General features: G+C 30.4%; 1 protein-coding gene and 1 long non-coding RNA gene across 2 annotated transcripts; one reads left to right on the top strand and one right to left on the bottom strand.

The window, feature by feature from the left end:
• The first annotated feature begins 394 nt into the window (after window positions 1-394).
• LOC133035404 (uncharacterized) lies at window positions 395-928 on the top strand. Its single transcript, XR_009686631.1, has 3 exons — window positions 395-503; window positions 674-731; window positions 837-928. It is a non-coding gene; the product is annotated as an uncharacterized LOC133035404 (long non-coding RNA).
• A 12,407-nt stretch (window positions 929-13,335) lies between these two features.
• Window positions 13,336-15,149, bottom strand: LOC115708800 (zeatin O-glucosyltransferase). The gene has a single exon (XM_030636815.2). The coding sequence runs from the start codon at window positions 14,970-14,972 to the stop codon at window positions 13,560-13,562; it is 1,413 nt and encodes a 470-aa protein (XP_030492675.2). The 5' UTR covers window positions 14,973-15,149; the 3' UTR covers window positions 13,336-13,559.
• Between the last annotated feature and the right edge of the window lie 1,976 nt (window positions 15,150-17,125).

Here is a 17,125-nt window from a genome sequence, read left to right as displayed (position 1 = left end):
TTTAGTCTCTTCTATAAAATAAAAATAATTTATAATCTTTTAATATATTGAACATAAAAAAAAAATATTCCTACAATAAAGGCCCTAAATAAAAAATAGTATGATGTTTTTATCTAATTACAAACATATATCCTTATATCTATTCTATATAAAGTGTACCTATATAACTGAAATTCTTGCTTTATGAGAAATTCATGGGTGACTCTTTATTTTTATTTAATAAAATAATAAAATATTATTTATATATAATAAAATAATAATAAAACAAATCCCATTAATATTTGAATTGATATTTGAACTGATATTAAATATTCGAGAATCACAACCCATTTAAAAAGAAAACAACAGGAGATTTGAACTTGTTTAGGTTTTGGATTCCGGAGCTAATGTCTTCGTCTTTTTTTTTTATTGGGTGAATTTATCAGGAGAAAAATTTACAAATGCTTGAATAACGAAGATCGTGGCTGATTTGAGTTTGGATCCGTGTTTTGGCTTCGTCTAAGGTTTGTTTTCATCAATGTGATTTTAATTCAGTGATTTGTTGAAAAAATTGTCTCTTGTAATAGTGATTATTACTGTTCGAATCGAAATTTGAAGGTTTTTATGTTTTGGTTTTTTTTTTTTTTGAGATTGTGATTGATGAATTGAGTTGGTTTTGTTTTATTTTGGGTAGCTTGGATTGATTTTTGACTGGCCAGAATGGCATTGAGTAATTGGGAAGCAGATAAGATGTATGTATATATATGTATAAACACATTCTATGATTTTGTAAATTTTAAAGTTACTATTTCTTTGAATTTTTAGTATAATTACTGTTTTCTAATTTTTTTTTTCAGGCTTGGTGTGTACATTTATGATTATTTGGTAAAGAAAAAACTGCATGCTACTGCCAAGTCCTTCATGACTGAAGGGAAAGTTGCCCCAAATCCAGTAGGTAATAATAATAAAATGTTAAATTAAGTTTATGATTATTGTTTTTAGCTTGTAACTTTTGAATTCATTACTGAATTGACAATTGAGGATTTGCTTGGTTTAGAGTATAATCAATTCGAAAGTTATTTTGAGTTTCTGATGTTCTTTGTTTTAGTTTGTTACTTTAACCCCATGAATCTGAAGGAGTGCTTGGGCAGTCTACTGCCAGTGCGTTGGCAGCAAAAATGTACGAGGAACGCATGAAACACCCTAATCCAATGGATTCAGAGACTTCTCAACCGCTCCTCGACGCTTGGATGGCCCTTCTCAAATCGGCAACAAACCACTTTGGGTAATAGTGCTTTAGATTATATATAACTATATTTTTGATAGATGTCTTAGTGGGTAGATAATTTATCTTGGCTTTTCCTGATACAGTCAGCTGGTCCTAGGGAACCATAGTAGTATTTCCTCATCCCGTGTTTCGAAACGCACCGTTTTGATGATTTCTTCTTCCTCTTCTTTTTTTTCTTATTATTATTATTACTATAGTTGGTGTGATCCATAGATCAATTGTTATTTAGCTATTTGTTTTATTTTTTTATCTTTTTTTATTTATTATTTTTTTGTTATTTAGCTTTTGTTTTATTTTTTATCTTTTTTTTTTATTTATTATTTAGTTGGCCATAAAAAATTTAAAAATTAAATATCTATGTATTCCTTTTCCTATTATAATTCGGACATTTTTATTCTAATTTATATCAAAGCTAGCTAAGAATAATAATATATATGTCATTAATCCAAAACCCAGTTATATCTCATCTCTTCTCTCTTTTTTCATTCCAATATATATGTCATCAAAAAATGTTCAAAAATCATGTATTAGTGTATAGTTTTATTAGGATTTCCTTGATAATGCGTATCGATTAATTTTAACCTTTATAAAAAAATCTAACTTAAAAGTTTGAAATATTAGCTGCAACTGAATATCTTTTAAAAAAATATTTCAAAATTTAAAAATATAAATATATCATATATCATGATATTTACGCTCTAAACCTTATTAGATAACTTGGATAACTATATATATCCCACGTAACATATATATTAGTTTATATATATTGCTACAATCAATAAAAGCGGTTGTGGCACCGGCCGAAGATGGAGGCTTAGAAGTAAACAAAAGATTTAACACTTAAGGTGTGTGGAGAAGAAGTTGAAAAAACACCAGCAAATTAAGAAGAATAAAGTTGACAAGTGTACTCCAATTGTCAAACTACTAATGAAACAAAATTGTTGATAGAAGAAACCCAAACTCTATAATCAGGTTAGACTTTTTTTATTATTATTGATATGAGAACACATAAACCTAATATTGCATTCACATAATATATTGCATTGAGTATTCACTTTTAATTGACAACATTATAAACTATAATATTTAGATACACATAATAATAATCTCACTTTCAAATAACATAGAAAAAACTTAGCATAAAATTTAGTATACGTGCCTCGCACGTAGTTTTTTTGCTAGTATATATATATATATATATATATTATTCTTTTTGACTTTTAGTGAAATTTGTTATAAAATCATGACCATTTATAATTATTTACTACTAACCAAACAAAAAATCTCATAATGACTCAACCTTCTTATTACGTTTAGCTATAATTTAACATACACATATATGTTAAAATATTTGTAAGATATTATTAATACAATCTGATTATATTAAATAACAAGTTATTGTAAATAATTTTATTATTATATAGCTTTTTGTCACTAACAAGGAAAAAACACAACATCAAAACGTTTCCATAATCCATAATTTGTAAAGTAAATTTATAAATTCTAATCAGTACATATTTTTCTTTCTCTTTATCAAATATATTTTTTTTGTTTAAAAGAATGAGTATATTCTCTGAAAGAAAGTTAATTGGATATATAGATGGAATAATTACATAAGATACTATCTTTTGTAAAAAAAAATTATATTTTTACGTTTATTGAATTTTTTTTTTTTTTACATTTTTACCGTTTTCTCGTAAAAATAATACGAAAACAACAAGAAAACTACATAAAAATAGCATCTAAATAATATCAAAACAATAATAAAAAAAATAACATACATATAACAAAAAATCAACAACAAATTAATATGAATACAACATAAAAAGACCGTATTTTTTATAAATAAAATTAAAAAATTCGTAAAAATATTTAAAATTCTGTGAAACTGTATTTTTGCATTTTCTTTTTGTTATTTTTGTATATTTGTAAAATTATCTCTTTATATATAGAGTGGGTTAAGCCTATTTAAGGTCTTACTTTATTTAGGGATTCAAAAGTACATTTTTTCTTTCAAATTTTTTGAAAAATATCATTTTTTACATAAAAATAAAAATATTTTTTTTTATGACCCATTAAATTTCTTGGCCATAATATATATATATATATATATATATATATATATATATATATATTTATAGCTCACACCTAGTACTAGTAGTTAGATATAAATGTAAATTTGGGGAGTTAGAATGAGACAAGAAGTTTAGCATAGGAGAAAAGAGTAAGAAAAGTTTGAGTTTGATTTTTGTGAGTGATAAATGCAATCCAACCAGAAGAGAAGAGAATTGAAGAGTGTACTATATCATTTATGTGTTTAGACTATTGGATATGCGCACGTGTCCTAATTCTAAAAATGGTGGGCCGCCGTATTTTGCTGGCAGATGTTTATATTTAGGGATATATAGCCCATTCCTAATAATTATGTGTAAAACTTAGGATACTACACCTATATGAGATAAATACATCATTTTCACCATTTCTAATTTATTCAATTTTGAAAGCCAACACAATATTAAAATTAGGTCAAATTGAAGATAATTATACAGTTATATATGTGTTATATGCAACAATTTATGCTACAAAGGTATACAATTCAACAAGATTACTCCTTGCTTGCTCCGAAATATGAATCTCAAAGTTGGCATGGAGAGATTTTTAATTCCTAAACATCGATTCTTTATTTGACTTGCTAATCTTAACCGACTACAAAAAAAGAATAGGTTATTTCATTTCAACATTGTCATAAATGAGAGATGCTTAATTTGTGATCAAGGGGATGAAAGCAATTTACACTTATTCTTTGATTGCCATTTTAATAGAAAATATCTTGAAGCCACTATAAACTGGCTTGGTTGGAGAACTACATCAACTCCTTTAATTCAATTTTTGAAAACTCTTAAAAGAGCAAAGAAATCCAGATTCTAACAGTAGGTCTGTGCTACAGCGGGTATACTAGAGGCTTATTATGCAAAGCTCAAATGCGGGATGTCAAACCGCACCAACTCCCATGACCAATGGCTTGAAATTTTCTGCCTTCAATGGTGATCGTGCTGCCAATCCTCAGTTACATTAGTCTATAGTTGGTGCACTTAAGTATTTAGCTATTACAAGGCATGAGATCTCCTTCAATATTAACAAGGTGTGCCAATTTATGGCTAATCCCCTTCACAGGATACAATGAAAAGAATTCTAATGTATCTCAATGGCACTGTTACTCATGACTTGCATCTAAAGTGCCCTGTTGAATATGAGGTCACAACATTTTGTGATGTTGATTGGGCGAGTGATCCTGATGATAGATGCTCCACTCTAAGATACTCCATTTTCTCTAGCTCAAACCTTGTTGCTTGGCAATTTAAGAAGCAACACACTATGTCGAGATCCAGTTTGGAAGCATAATTTCGAAGCTTAACTCAAGTTGTGTCTAAAATCACTTGGTTGCACTCTTTTTTTAGGGAACTTCGTGTGCATTTACTTTGACCTCCTATCATTTGGCGTGATAACTTAAGTACTGTTTTGCTAACTTCTAGCTTTTATTTTACACGTCCGAACAAAACATAGTGAGTTGGGTTTATATTTTGTTTGTGAAAAGTTGTCTCAACAATGTTTCGAGTTAATCATGTTCTTGTTGTAGATTAGATTATTAGAATATTTTATATATGGAAGTTATTTTCTAATTAAGGAAATGATTTTCTATTTAAGGAAATAAATAAATAATTGATTTTCTGATAAATGAATATTTTATATTCATTGAATCTGGACAAAATCAATTATGTAATATTCTATATATGGTCAGATTTCTATATTCATTACCTGATTTGATTTCTTGAATTAATTGTCAAAATATTCTGACAATTAATGTGGCGCAGATACTGATGGAGTATCTCACCTATAAATATAGGGTCTCGGTCCCCGAGCTCCTCACTCATTCTGAATTCATTCAGCAAATTCCATCTAAAGAGAGTTGAGAGAGCGAGGAAGCCCGAACTCCAATACCGAAGCTATCGCAGGGATTGAAGCTCAAAGATCAATGGCTGGAGGTACATCGATCCTTTCATTGCATATATTATTGATATGATTACAGTTTATTTTCCGCATTTCATATCATTGTATATGCTATATTACATACACTATATATATAGTCTAACAGTTGGTATCAGAGCGGATTTATCTCTGCCTTGATTTTGGTTGAGTTTCATATATATATACTCATATTCATATAATTCCAAGTATATATATATATATTTTTCATACGTATATACATATATATATATATCTTTATTCTTATATATATATTATATACATTTATATACTGTATATATATATATTTTTTCATTTTCACGTGTATATATGTTTATATATATATATTGTATATTATATATATGTTTTATCGCATAATAATAACCATAATATTCATTTTCATTTATGTGATATATACATGCATATATATATATACATGCATATATATATATATAAACACGATCGGTCCAAGTTTAATTTTTCCGTTTTCATTTTTTCGGTGTTTATTTCGAATTCTATATACATTACTATATTCGTATAGTATTATAGATCGATCTAAGCATTGAAAATCCATTGAAAAACTTAAAGATGGAAAAAAATTTCAGTTAAAACTTTTTCGGACCCGATTAATTTCGTGATATTAAAGTATATATTTTTTCGTGTTTTTGTGCATAAAATCTATGTGGATCTCTTTATTATTTGATTTAGAACCATTTAGATTTGAAAACACGCATTTTGGTCGTCGGAAACACAATTTCCGATCGGGTTTGGGTCGGGTTCGACGGACCCGCGTGCAGAAAAACGGGTCAAAATCGACCCGGTTTGGCTGAAGAAGACGACGCAAACGACATGTCGTTTGTCAAAAAACGACGTGTCGTTTGCCCAAAAACGACGTGTCGTTTGCCCAAAAACGACGTGTCGTTTTTCAAAAACGACGTGTCGTTTGAAAGGCTTCATTTCAGCTGTCGTTTATAGTAAACGACATGTCGTTTTTCACACTGTGAAAAAAAACGACATGTCATTTTTCGTCTTCATAGGAGCCCTTCAGAGATAAAAAACGACATGTCGTTTGCATGCATTTTCAGCCCCTTCAAATATTGGAAAAACGACGTGTCGTTTTGCTTTTTGCAAAAACGACATGTCGTTTGGCAGTATGGATTTTTCAAAAAAAAAAAAAAAAAAAAAAAAGGGGAAAAATTCCGAATTTTTTTTATAAATTTTTATTTTTTTGGAATATTAATTATTTTCCCATTTCAGTGTTAATTTAGTCAATAAATTGCATTTAGTTAATTTTCCATTTTTGTTTAAATACATATATATAGTATAAATTGAAAATGGAAATTTGTTTAAATTTGGTAATTTATTACATGATTTATTTAGGCATGTAAAAATTGTGCTAATTTGTGCATTTAATTATATATTACCAAATTTCTGCAATTTATTGTCTAAATTAATTTTGAAAAATCTGCCATTAATTTCATATTAAGGAATTTGCATTTAATTAATGATCATACATTAATTGTATTATTTTGTATTTAATTGACAAATTTATGTTTAATGCAATTAATTTAGATTTGTATGATTTAAATGCTATACATAAATTCCTTTTATAGTGCTAGATATATTTAGAAATATTCAAACATTAAGATAGGTTGAATATTTTATTTAGCAATTAAGTTTCATAAAACTTCATAAAATTATTCATAAAATATTCATAAAATTTTATAAAATGAATAAAATATGAATAAAACGTAAGTAGTTTTGTGGTTTGACATAAGAAAACATGAACCTGGACAAATGCTCATATCTAGAACGGTTTTTAATGATCTTCGGACGACCACACTAGGAGCACTAATCTCAGTGATTGTCTATTATGTTAATAACGAAATTACTTTTAGGTAGAGCCCAATACCTAATGTCTAAAGTGAAAATATAATTTTTTATAATTAGGGAGTAGCCACAGCATCTTTAATTATATAAAATTATATATTAATTAAAATTCACCTTAATAAACAAAACTTGTAATTAATTATTTGGATATAATAATTTTACCCCACAGGGATTTTATTATATTTTTATAATTAATTAGGATAATATATTAAGTTAAATTCTCTTAATTTACCCCACAGGGAGTTATGAGAATTTGATTTAATAGTGTTATCACAAATTTTAATTAAAGATAGATTTCATTCCTCCATTATTTCTAAATTAAATACTTCATTAAATCTATCATAAAGTTCATCTAATTTTATTAGATTTAAAATTTAGCCCACAGGCAATTTTAGATTTAATAAAATTTTCATCTTCATCATGTTTCTACATTGGTAAAACATGAATTCATTAAAGCCTCAATTCTTTTAACATCTAAATTTTTGTAATCCTATTCTTGCAGCTATTTCATCCACCTCTAAATATGCTGAAATCACTAGTGAAATCCCTGAGCTTAGGAGTGACAACTTCAAAATCTGGAAGGAACGAGTTCTTCTCTACCTTGCTTGCACTGACATGGATTATGCAATAAGGAAAGATGAACCAGCTGCTATCACTGATACTAGCACTGCTGCTGAGATTGCACTGCGTGAAAAGTGGGAGCAATCTAATCGTCTCTGCATCATGTTCATTATGTCCAGAATTCCTATGGGAATGCGTGGATCGGTGGAGCCACCTGAGAAGGTGAAAGACTTTATCAAAGTTATGGATGAGCAGTTTGACACTTCAGATAAATCCTTGTTCATCAACCTCATCCAAGAGTTCTCGTCCACAAAACTCACCGGTGTTAAAGGAGTTCGAGAACATATTTCTAAAATGAGGGACATCACTGCTCATTTGAAGAAACTCGACGTTATCATTCCTGATACCTTCCTGGTTCATTACATCCTTCACAATCTTCCTTCACAGTATGGGCCTTTCAAAATTTCCTACAACACACATAAAGAAAAATGGATTATCAATGAATTGATGACTATGTGTGTTCAAGAGGAAGCCAGGCTCCTACAGGAGCAAGGAGAAAGTGTTCACCTGACCACTCAACCTAAGAAACGCAAGCCATTCAAGAAGAACAAAGGGAAAAAGCCCATGGCTCCCAAGGCTGCCATAAAGAAAGATTCCATCAAATGTTTCTTTTGTAAACAAAAGGGACATGCTAAAAGGGAGTGCAGCCGGTTCAAGAAATGGATGGATGACAAAGGTAATCCAATTTCCTTAGTATGTTATGAATCTAATATGGCTAATGTTAATCTTAACACATGGTGGATTGATTCCGGTTCAACAATTCACATAACAAATTCCTTGCAGGATATTCAAAATCTAAGGAAGCCAGTGGCAAGTTAGCAAAGCATCTTATCTGGAAACAAGATGGGCTCACATGTGGAAGCTATTGGAACATGCAATTTAGTTTTAAGTAATGGTTTTATTTTAAAGTTAGAAAAGACCTTTTATGTACCAAGTTTCTCTAGAAACTTGATTTCAGTTTCAAGACTTATACCCTTTGGTTTTTCCTTTACATTTTCAGACAAATATTTTAATTTATATTATAAATCTGAATGTGTTGGAAATGGTATTTTGTCTGATGGTCTTTACTGCCTTAATTTACAAAATAATACCACTAATAATGTTATGCATGTTCACGCTGGCACTAAAAGATGTGTTATGAAAGAGGATTCCTGTACATTGTGGCACCGGAGATTGGGACATATCTCCATTGATAGAATTAAAAGGTTGGTAAAAGATGGGGTACTCAATACCTTAGATTTTACTGACTTTGATACTTGTGTGGATTGCATTAAGGGAAAGCAAACCTCCAAGTCTGTCAAAACTGGTGTCCATAGGAGTTCTGAAATATTAGAAATCATACATACTGATATATGTAGTCCAGATATGGAGTCACATGGTCAGAAATACTTCATCTCATTCATAGATGATTACTCACGCTACATGTATATCTACTTACTTCATAATAAAAGTGAAGCATTAGATGTCTTTAAGATATTTAAAGCTGAAGTAGAGAAACAATGCAACAAGCAAATTAAGATAGTGAGATCAGATAGAGGAGGTGAGTATTATGGTAGATACACAGAAGATGGACAAGCACCTGGTGCATTTGCGAAGTTTCTTGAAGAAAATGGGATTGTTGCCCATTACACCTTGCCCGGTACACCCGAGCAAAATGGTGTTGCAGAAAGAAGAAACCGAACATTAATGGACATGGTGCGGAGTATGCTTAGTAGCAACTCTAATCTTCCTAAATCCTTGTGGACTGAAGCATTAAAGACATCCGTGTACATATTAAATCGAGTTCCAACAAAGGCAGTCTCAAAAACTCCTTTTGAATTATGGAAAGGTTGGAAACCAAGTTTGAATCATGTTGGTGAAGTCTTAAGAAGATCTACTAGACCTATCAAACCAAAGATTTACAAAGACTATGTTGTGTATTTATTAGAATCTGATATTGGAATTGGAAATGATCCAGAAACGTTTTTACAAGCTATGAACAGTAGAGAATCAAAATTGTGGTACAATGCTATGGATGATGAAATGAATTCTATGAGGTGCAACGAGTACGGGAACTTGTAAAGTTGCCTAATGGGGCGAGAGCCATTGGCTGTAAATGGGTCTATAAAACTAAGAAAGACTCATTAGGCAACACTGAGAGGTACAAAGCGAGACTTGTTGCTAAAGGATTCACTCAAGAGGAAGGAATTGACTATACAGAGACTTTTTCTCCTGTATCAAAGAAAGATTCCCTCAGAGTCATCTTGGCATTAGTTGCTCATTTTGATTTAGAGCTGGAGCAGATGGATGTAAAAACTGCTTTTCTGAACGGTGATCTAGAGGAGGAGGTATACATGAAACAACCAGAAGGATTCTCCTCTAGTGAAGGTCAGGATTTGGTATGCAAGCTCAAGAAGTCCATCTATGGATTAAAACAAGCATCCCGCCAATGGTATTTAAAATTTCATGATGTCATCTCTTCCTTTGGATTTGAAGAGAATGTCATGGATCAATGCATATACCTGAAGGAAAGTGGGAGTAAGATCTGTTTTCTTGTTTTATATGTGGACGATATTCTTCTTGCATCCAATGATAAAGGGTTGCTACGTGAAGTGAAACAATTTCTTTCAAAGAACTTTGAGATGAAAGACATGGGTGAAGCATCCTATGTCATAGGCATTAAGATTCATAGAGATAGATACCGAGGTATCTTAGGTTTATCTCAAGAAGCCTACATCAACAGAGTTTTAGAAAGATTTCATATGAAAGATTGTTCACCGAGCGTTGCTCCAATTATGAAGGGTGATAAATTAAATTTGAGCCAGTGCCCAAAGAATGATTTTGAAAGAGAACAAATGAAGAACATTCCTTATGCTTCTGCTGTCGGAAGCCTAATGTATGCTCAGGTGTGCACAAGACCCGACATTGCTTATTCTGTCGGAATGTTAGGAAGATTTCGCAGTAACCCGGGATAGACCACCGGAAAGCCGCAAAGAAAGTAATGAGGTATCTTCGTGGTACTAAGGATTACAAACCGATGTTCAAACGAACCGACAATCTAGAAGTAGTTGGCTACTCGTACTCGATTTTGTTTGGTTGCACCGATTCACGTAAATCTACATCCGGTTACGTGTTTATGTTTGCTGGTGGAGCTGTGTCTTGGAGGAGTAACAAACAAACCTTGACTGCTACTTCTACTATGGAGGCTGAGTTCGTTTCTTGTTTTGAGGCTACATCACATGGTGTATGGCTAAAGAGTTTCATTTCAGGCCTTAGAGTGGTTGATTCCATTGCAAGACCGCTAAAGATGTTCTGTGACAATTCGGTGCTTGTTTTCATGGCTAAGAACAACAAAAGTGGAAGTCGAAGCAAGCACATCGACATTAAGTACTTAGCTATTAGAGAACGTGTTAAGGAAAATAAAGTGGTCATTCAACACATTAGCACTGAATTGATGATTGCCGATCCTATGACAAAAGGCTTGCCACCTCATAAATTCAAGGATCATGTAGAGAACATGGGACTTGGTTCCCTTATGTAATTTGTACAAATAAAGTTATTATCAATGAAACTCTTATTTTGATTTTTCTCATATTTATGCGCATCTTAATTTTACATTTGAGAAAAATTTCAGAGGACCTGAATAAACATAAGGTTTAGGGTTTATTCACTTAAGTACATTGCCACATAAAGTACATTGTTATATAATAAATGTATTGTAATACATGGAAGATAATACTCGATTCATAATGAGGACATGTCGCTATGATTCGTATGTTTATTATATAATGAGGAACGTTGGGTTTGAATATTTTAGTTTAAATGCTGACCAAGTGGGAGAATATTAGAATATTTTATATATGGAAGTTATTTTCTAATTAAGGAAATGATTTTCTATTTAAGGAAATAAATAAATAATTGATTTTCTGATAAATGAATATTTTATATTCATTGAATCTGGACAAAATCAATTATGTAATATTCTATATATGGTCAGATTTCTATATTCATTACCTGATTTGATTTCCTGAATTAATTGTCAAAATATTCTGACAATTAATGTGGCGCAGATACTGATGGAGTATCTCACCTATAAATATAGGGTCTCGGTCCCCGAGCTCCTCACTCATTCTGAATTCATTCAGCAAATTCCATCTAAAGAGAGTTGAGAGAGCGAGGAAGCCCGAACTCCAATACCGAAGCTATCGCAGGGATTGAAGCTCAAAGATCAATGGCTGGAGGTACATCGATCCTTTCATTGCATATATTATTGATATGATTACAGTTTATTTTCCGCATTTCATATCATTGTATATGCTATATTACATACAGTATATATATAGTCTAACATAGATAGCTAATGGTCTCACTAAAGCCATCTCCAACTTGAGGTTCAATCTATTTAAAAAAAACCATGTCATTAATGATAGTACCAATTCTAAATTTGTGGGGGGCGTGTAAAGGAAATTAGTTAAAGTTAATTAAAGGGATTTGTTTTGATTCATGACTAAATGTTTCACGAGCTCCAATAAAATATAACAAAATGAACTACATACATATCTATACCATAAATAAAATAACACTTTAAATTAGAATACTTCATTTGTTTTTCACATAAACATACTAAAAGAGTTAATTAAGTACGAAATATCAAACAATGTAAATGTATTCATAGACACAACTGCCTGCCTATTAGTAGATCCATTCGAATTTCTCACCCCAAATATCAAACTCTATATTCATACATTAGTACAATTCAATATCTTTTCTACATGAATTATTAAGAATAATTTTTAGTATAAATATTTAAATTTAACTATTAGTTACATATAAATACTTAAATTTAATTTTATAATAGTAATAATACTTAAGTTATATTTTTGAAACTTCCGTAAATACTTAACCGTTGAGTATCAATTTAATATCTATATATCATTTTTTTATTGGCATATTTTAATGAATTTTTAAATAAAAATTAAAAATTTAATTACTTGGACTAATCAAGGACTACCATGTGGTCATTGACAATATTTAATAGTCAGGTACGGAAGTTCTAAAATTATAATTTAAGTATTATTACCGTAAAAAATTGAAATTATATATTTATCTTCAACCAAGAGTTAAAATTAAATATTTACGCCGCAAATTAATCAAATAATTAATAACTCACTTTGTGCTAATAAGTAATAACCATGGTGCCGTTTGGTAACACTTACGCTTTCTAATTTTGTAATCAGAAAATAAAAGTAAAAATTTTATTTATTAAAAACTTTATTTTTGAAAAACAAAAATACGTTATGTAACCATTTTTGTTTTTCAATTTTAAAAACCGAAAACAAAAGTGTATTTTGTAAAATTTATTTTTATTTTTATTTTTTTATTTTATTTCAGTCGGGTCTGTCTGATATTGGATTCGGGTTCGGGTCAAACGCCGAATTCAGTGTCTGGACCGTAGGGAGATTTTGGTTCGGATTTAGTTGGAGTCTAAAATATTTATTAAGAAAAAAAAAATAATTTAAAAAAATATTAAAAATGATTTTTTTTTTTTTTTTAAATTTTGATTCTCAATTTAAAAATTGAAAAGTAAAAATAATCTTATAGAATATATTTTTGAAAAATATTTTTACTTTTTTAATTTTAAAAACAGAAAACTTATTGAAAAAGTGTTACTAATCACCACCCATATTATTATTTGTTGAGTTTCTTATTCTCGCTTACAAACGCTTAATTGCCGAATTCTGATGGTGGAGTTTCTTAATTGAAGAGTGAATCAGCTGACCTATCTCGTGATATGGGCAATAAAAGAATCCCACTCCAAACGACACTCTCCTCCTTCAACGACAGACCGTTTCACTGCAACACCAATTTCCACAGCTCTCTTCCTAATCTCATCTCCTTCTTCCGAACCCATTAAAGCCCTAACACCTCTGCTGATCATCGATGAAGTAACCAACTCCTCTCTTTGACTCCATTCCATTACAGCCACTCCCACCTTAAGCAACTCAGTAATCAACAAACCATTCATGGGTTGATCCGAATGCATTGGCCAAGCCACCATAGGCACTCCCATACTCAAGCTCTCCATACAAGAATTCCACCCACAATGAGACATAAACCCACCTGTGGATGAGTGCCCCAAAATCTCCACTTGGGGCACCCATTCCCTCACCACCATTCCCATTCCCTCAACTCTTTTCTCAAACCCATCTGGAAGTTTAGGTCTTTTTGTCCCTTCTTCATAGCTAGAGCTGGAAATATCAATTTCATCGGCATCTCTCAATACCCAGATGAACTTCACACCACTCTGTTCCAAACCAAAAGCAAGCTCTTCAATCTCATCTTCAGAAAAACTCACAGTCGTTCCAAAAGAGACATACAACACAGAATTAGGTTCTTGTTGATCTAGCCATTCCAATACTAAACTCTTCTCAGCTCGATTATCAGATATTGTTGTTTGGTGCAAAGGCCCAATTGTCCAAATCTTCTCCTTTCCTCCATTAATTTCCTTAGATAAAAGCTCAACGAAAGAACCCTCAATTGATTTGGAGCTATTGAAAAGTAGCCCAGATGAAAATTTCAAAGTCATTGCCAAATGAATCTGTGAACCCAAGAAATCTATAACCTCAGAAGGAAAGCATGAAATTGAAGATGGAAGTTCTTTATTCGGAACGATGTCGTTTCTTCCCAAGATTTCACAAATAAAAGCGAAAGCAGAAAAAGCAGAGGCGGAATTGAAAGAGTAAGCTTCTGCGTTTTGTATCGAAACGACATCTTGAACGACATAAGTCGTTACAGCATCGTGAATAACGACAAGTCGTTTTGTGGTTGGAGATAGCGATCGGAGTAGTTCGGCTACTGGTTCACGAAGGTGAGTTGAGGCTTCGAAACAGGGGAGTAGGTGTAAAGGGAATTTGGATTTGGAATTTGGAAAAGAAGAAGAACAAGTAAGAAATGGGATTTGGAAGCCATGGAAATGGATTTTGTTGGTTGGGTCTTGAGAGTTTGAGGATCGAGATTTGACTTGGGAAATGTGGAGAGGTGAGCTGACGTAGTGGACTGGAATGTCGTATGATGATGAAACGACATAAGAGAGTTGAAGAAGCTGGTTTAGGTGACTTTGAGCTGGGAATGGAACCATTACAACCACAACTGATGATAATGATGAAGCTTTGTTTTCAGAGTGAGTAGCCATGGCTATATGCTCAAGCTTTTTCTTTCTTTAAATCTGAAATCTGAATGGCTTACTTTACTTATGAATGTTAGAGCTCTTATATAACTATATAATTTACATATAGATTAATTCACGTGATAGTAGACTATATTATATGTGTGTTATTATAACAAATAATAGTGTTAAATTATTGATAATATTGACCAAAATGGCATATAATAATGTTAAGATAAATGTTGCAGGTATTATCATATTCAGTAAGCATGATAAAAAGATTTATTTATTAAGGTTTGTCGGAGTTTTAATTTGATGTATTATTTCTGATGCAAAATATTTAAATACTTATTCAATTTCGAATCAAATCCGCACTGTTTAATTTCTTTTCGGATCAGATTTGATTCAATCAGATTTCAAATATATATGATAACAGAAAAATGATAAAAGGTACCAGTGATGACTAATACCTTCTTATGTGTTAATATCGCTATTGTTTTAACTAAGTATAGGATCTCATATAATTTAATATAATAGTTTTTAGAGAGTATCGATAGCCAATCGCAACTCGACATGTCGAGAAGGTGCTAGGCACTACTGGTACCTAATAGCAATGCTCATGATAATATTATCGTTACTATACAAAATTAATAAATATTATTATTGGTTAATAGTAGTACCTAGTATCTTCTAGACATGTTGCTTTATTATTGGTTAGTGATACTTTATAAAAATTATTAGATTAAATTATATAAGACCCGATAATTAATTACACCAATAGCGATATTAAAACATAATACTGCATTTCTCATCTAATAATTCAGCCTATATAATTCTAGTACTTATTAGTCTAGTGGGGTGGCTATATATTTATATATTAATATTATTTATTGTTTTGTAAATTATAATAATTTTGGTCTATTATTAAAAAACAAAAATGGGATATTTATGACAATAAAAATATTTTTTTTACGATTTTATTTATTGCCGTCATATTTTTTTGACCATCAAGTATCAACTTAGAAACATAAAGTAATATATTATTAGATTACGTATTAAATAAACTAAATAAATATGTCATCACGTATTTCTAAATTAATATTAACAGGCTTAATTGGCACTTAACTACCGAAAAAGAATAGAGTATTTTGCGGCTAAAATCTTTCAACTATCAATTTACTCGTACTTAACTCTCAAGCTCAAATTTTGGTAGTAAAATCCTCCAAACTACTAAACTGTTAGCAAATTTAAGATGTTATTTATTTTTTTTACAATTAACTGCTAAAATGAACTACTTATGTGTATACTTTTGTATAGGGGCGGAGCCACAACCAAGAAAAGGGTGGCCATGACCCCCCCAAATATTTCAAAAATCACATTCTATACATATAAAAATATTTATAAAATAAAGTATATATAAATAAAAAAAAATTAATAATAAATAAACATATACAATATATATAGAAGTTGATAACTTTCATTACTAAAGTAGAAGTTAGGATTTAGGATCTCCTCTAGTTAAGTGTTAGACTATGTTAAAATTATTTTATTCATATAAATTTTTTATTTATAAAAAAATTACCACATTTTAAATTTAATGTGCCTTAAGTAGAAGTGTAGTAATATTTCTAATTTGGATAATATAGAGTAAAAATTTAAATAATAGAGTACTTTTTGTTTTATTTTAATATTTTATTATAGATAATTTTCAACATAAGAAAAAACCGTTTTAAATTTTAGTATTGAATATAAATATGTACTACAAAAATTTTATTTGATACTAAATTTAAATTTGGCCCCCTAGCATTCAAGTCCTGGCTCCGCCCCTGCTTTTGTACACGTGATACGTTTATTTTTGTACACTTAATATTATTATTAAAAAAAATTATAAAAGATATTTCATATTTTATAATATTTTTTAATTTTTATTTTTTATTATTTTGAAATAATAATGTTAGGTGTACTAATATAAACGTGACACATGTACAAGAGTGTACACATAAGCAGTTCATGGTGATAGTTAACTGTAAAAAAATAAATGACACCTTAAATTTGCTAACAATTCATTAGTTTAGAAGGTTTTACCGCCAAAATTTGAGTTTAGAGAGTTAAGTGTAAGTAAAATAATAGTTAGGAGGGTTTAACAGCCAAAAACTCAAAAGAATATGATTGTAAGAAAA

The sequence above is a fragment of the Cannabis sativa genome, chromosome 3 (genome assembly GCF_029168945.1).
Source record: "Cannabis sativa cultivar Pink pepper isolate KNU-18-1 chromosome 3, ASM2916894v1, whole genome shotgun sequence".
Classification (NCBI taxonomy): Eukaryota; Viridiplantae; Streptophyta; class Magnoliopsida; order Rosales; family Cannabaceae; genus Cannabis; species Cannabis sativa.
The sequence above is the reverse complement of the archived record's forward strand: the minus strand, read 5'-3'. Positions and strand labels throughout refer to the sequence as shown.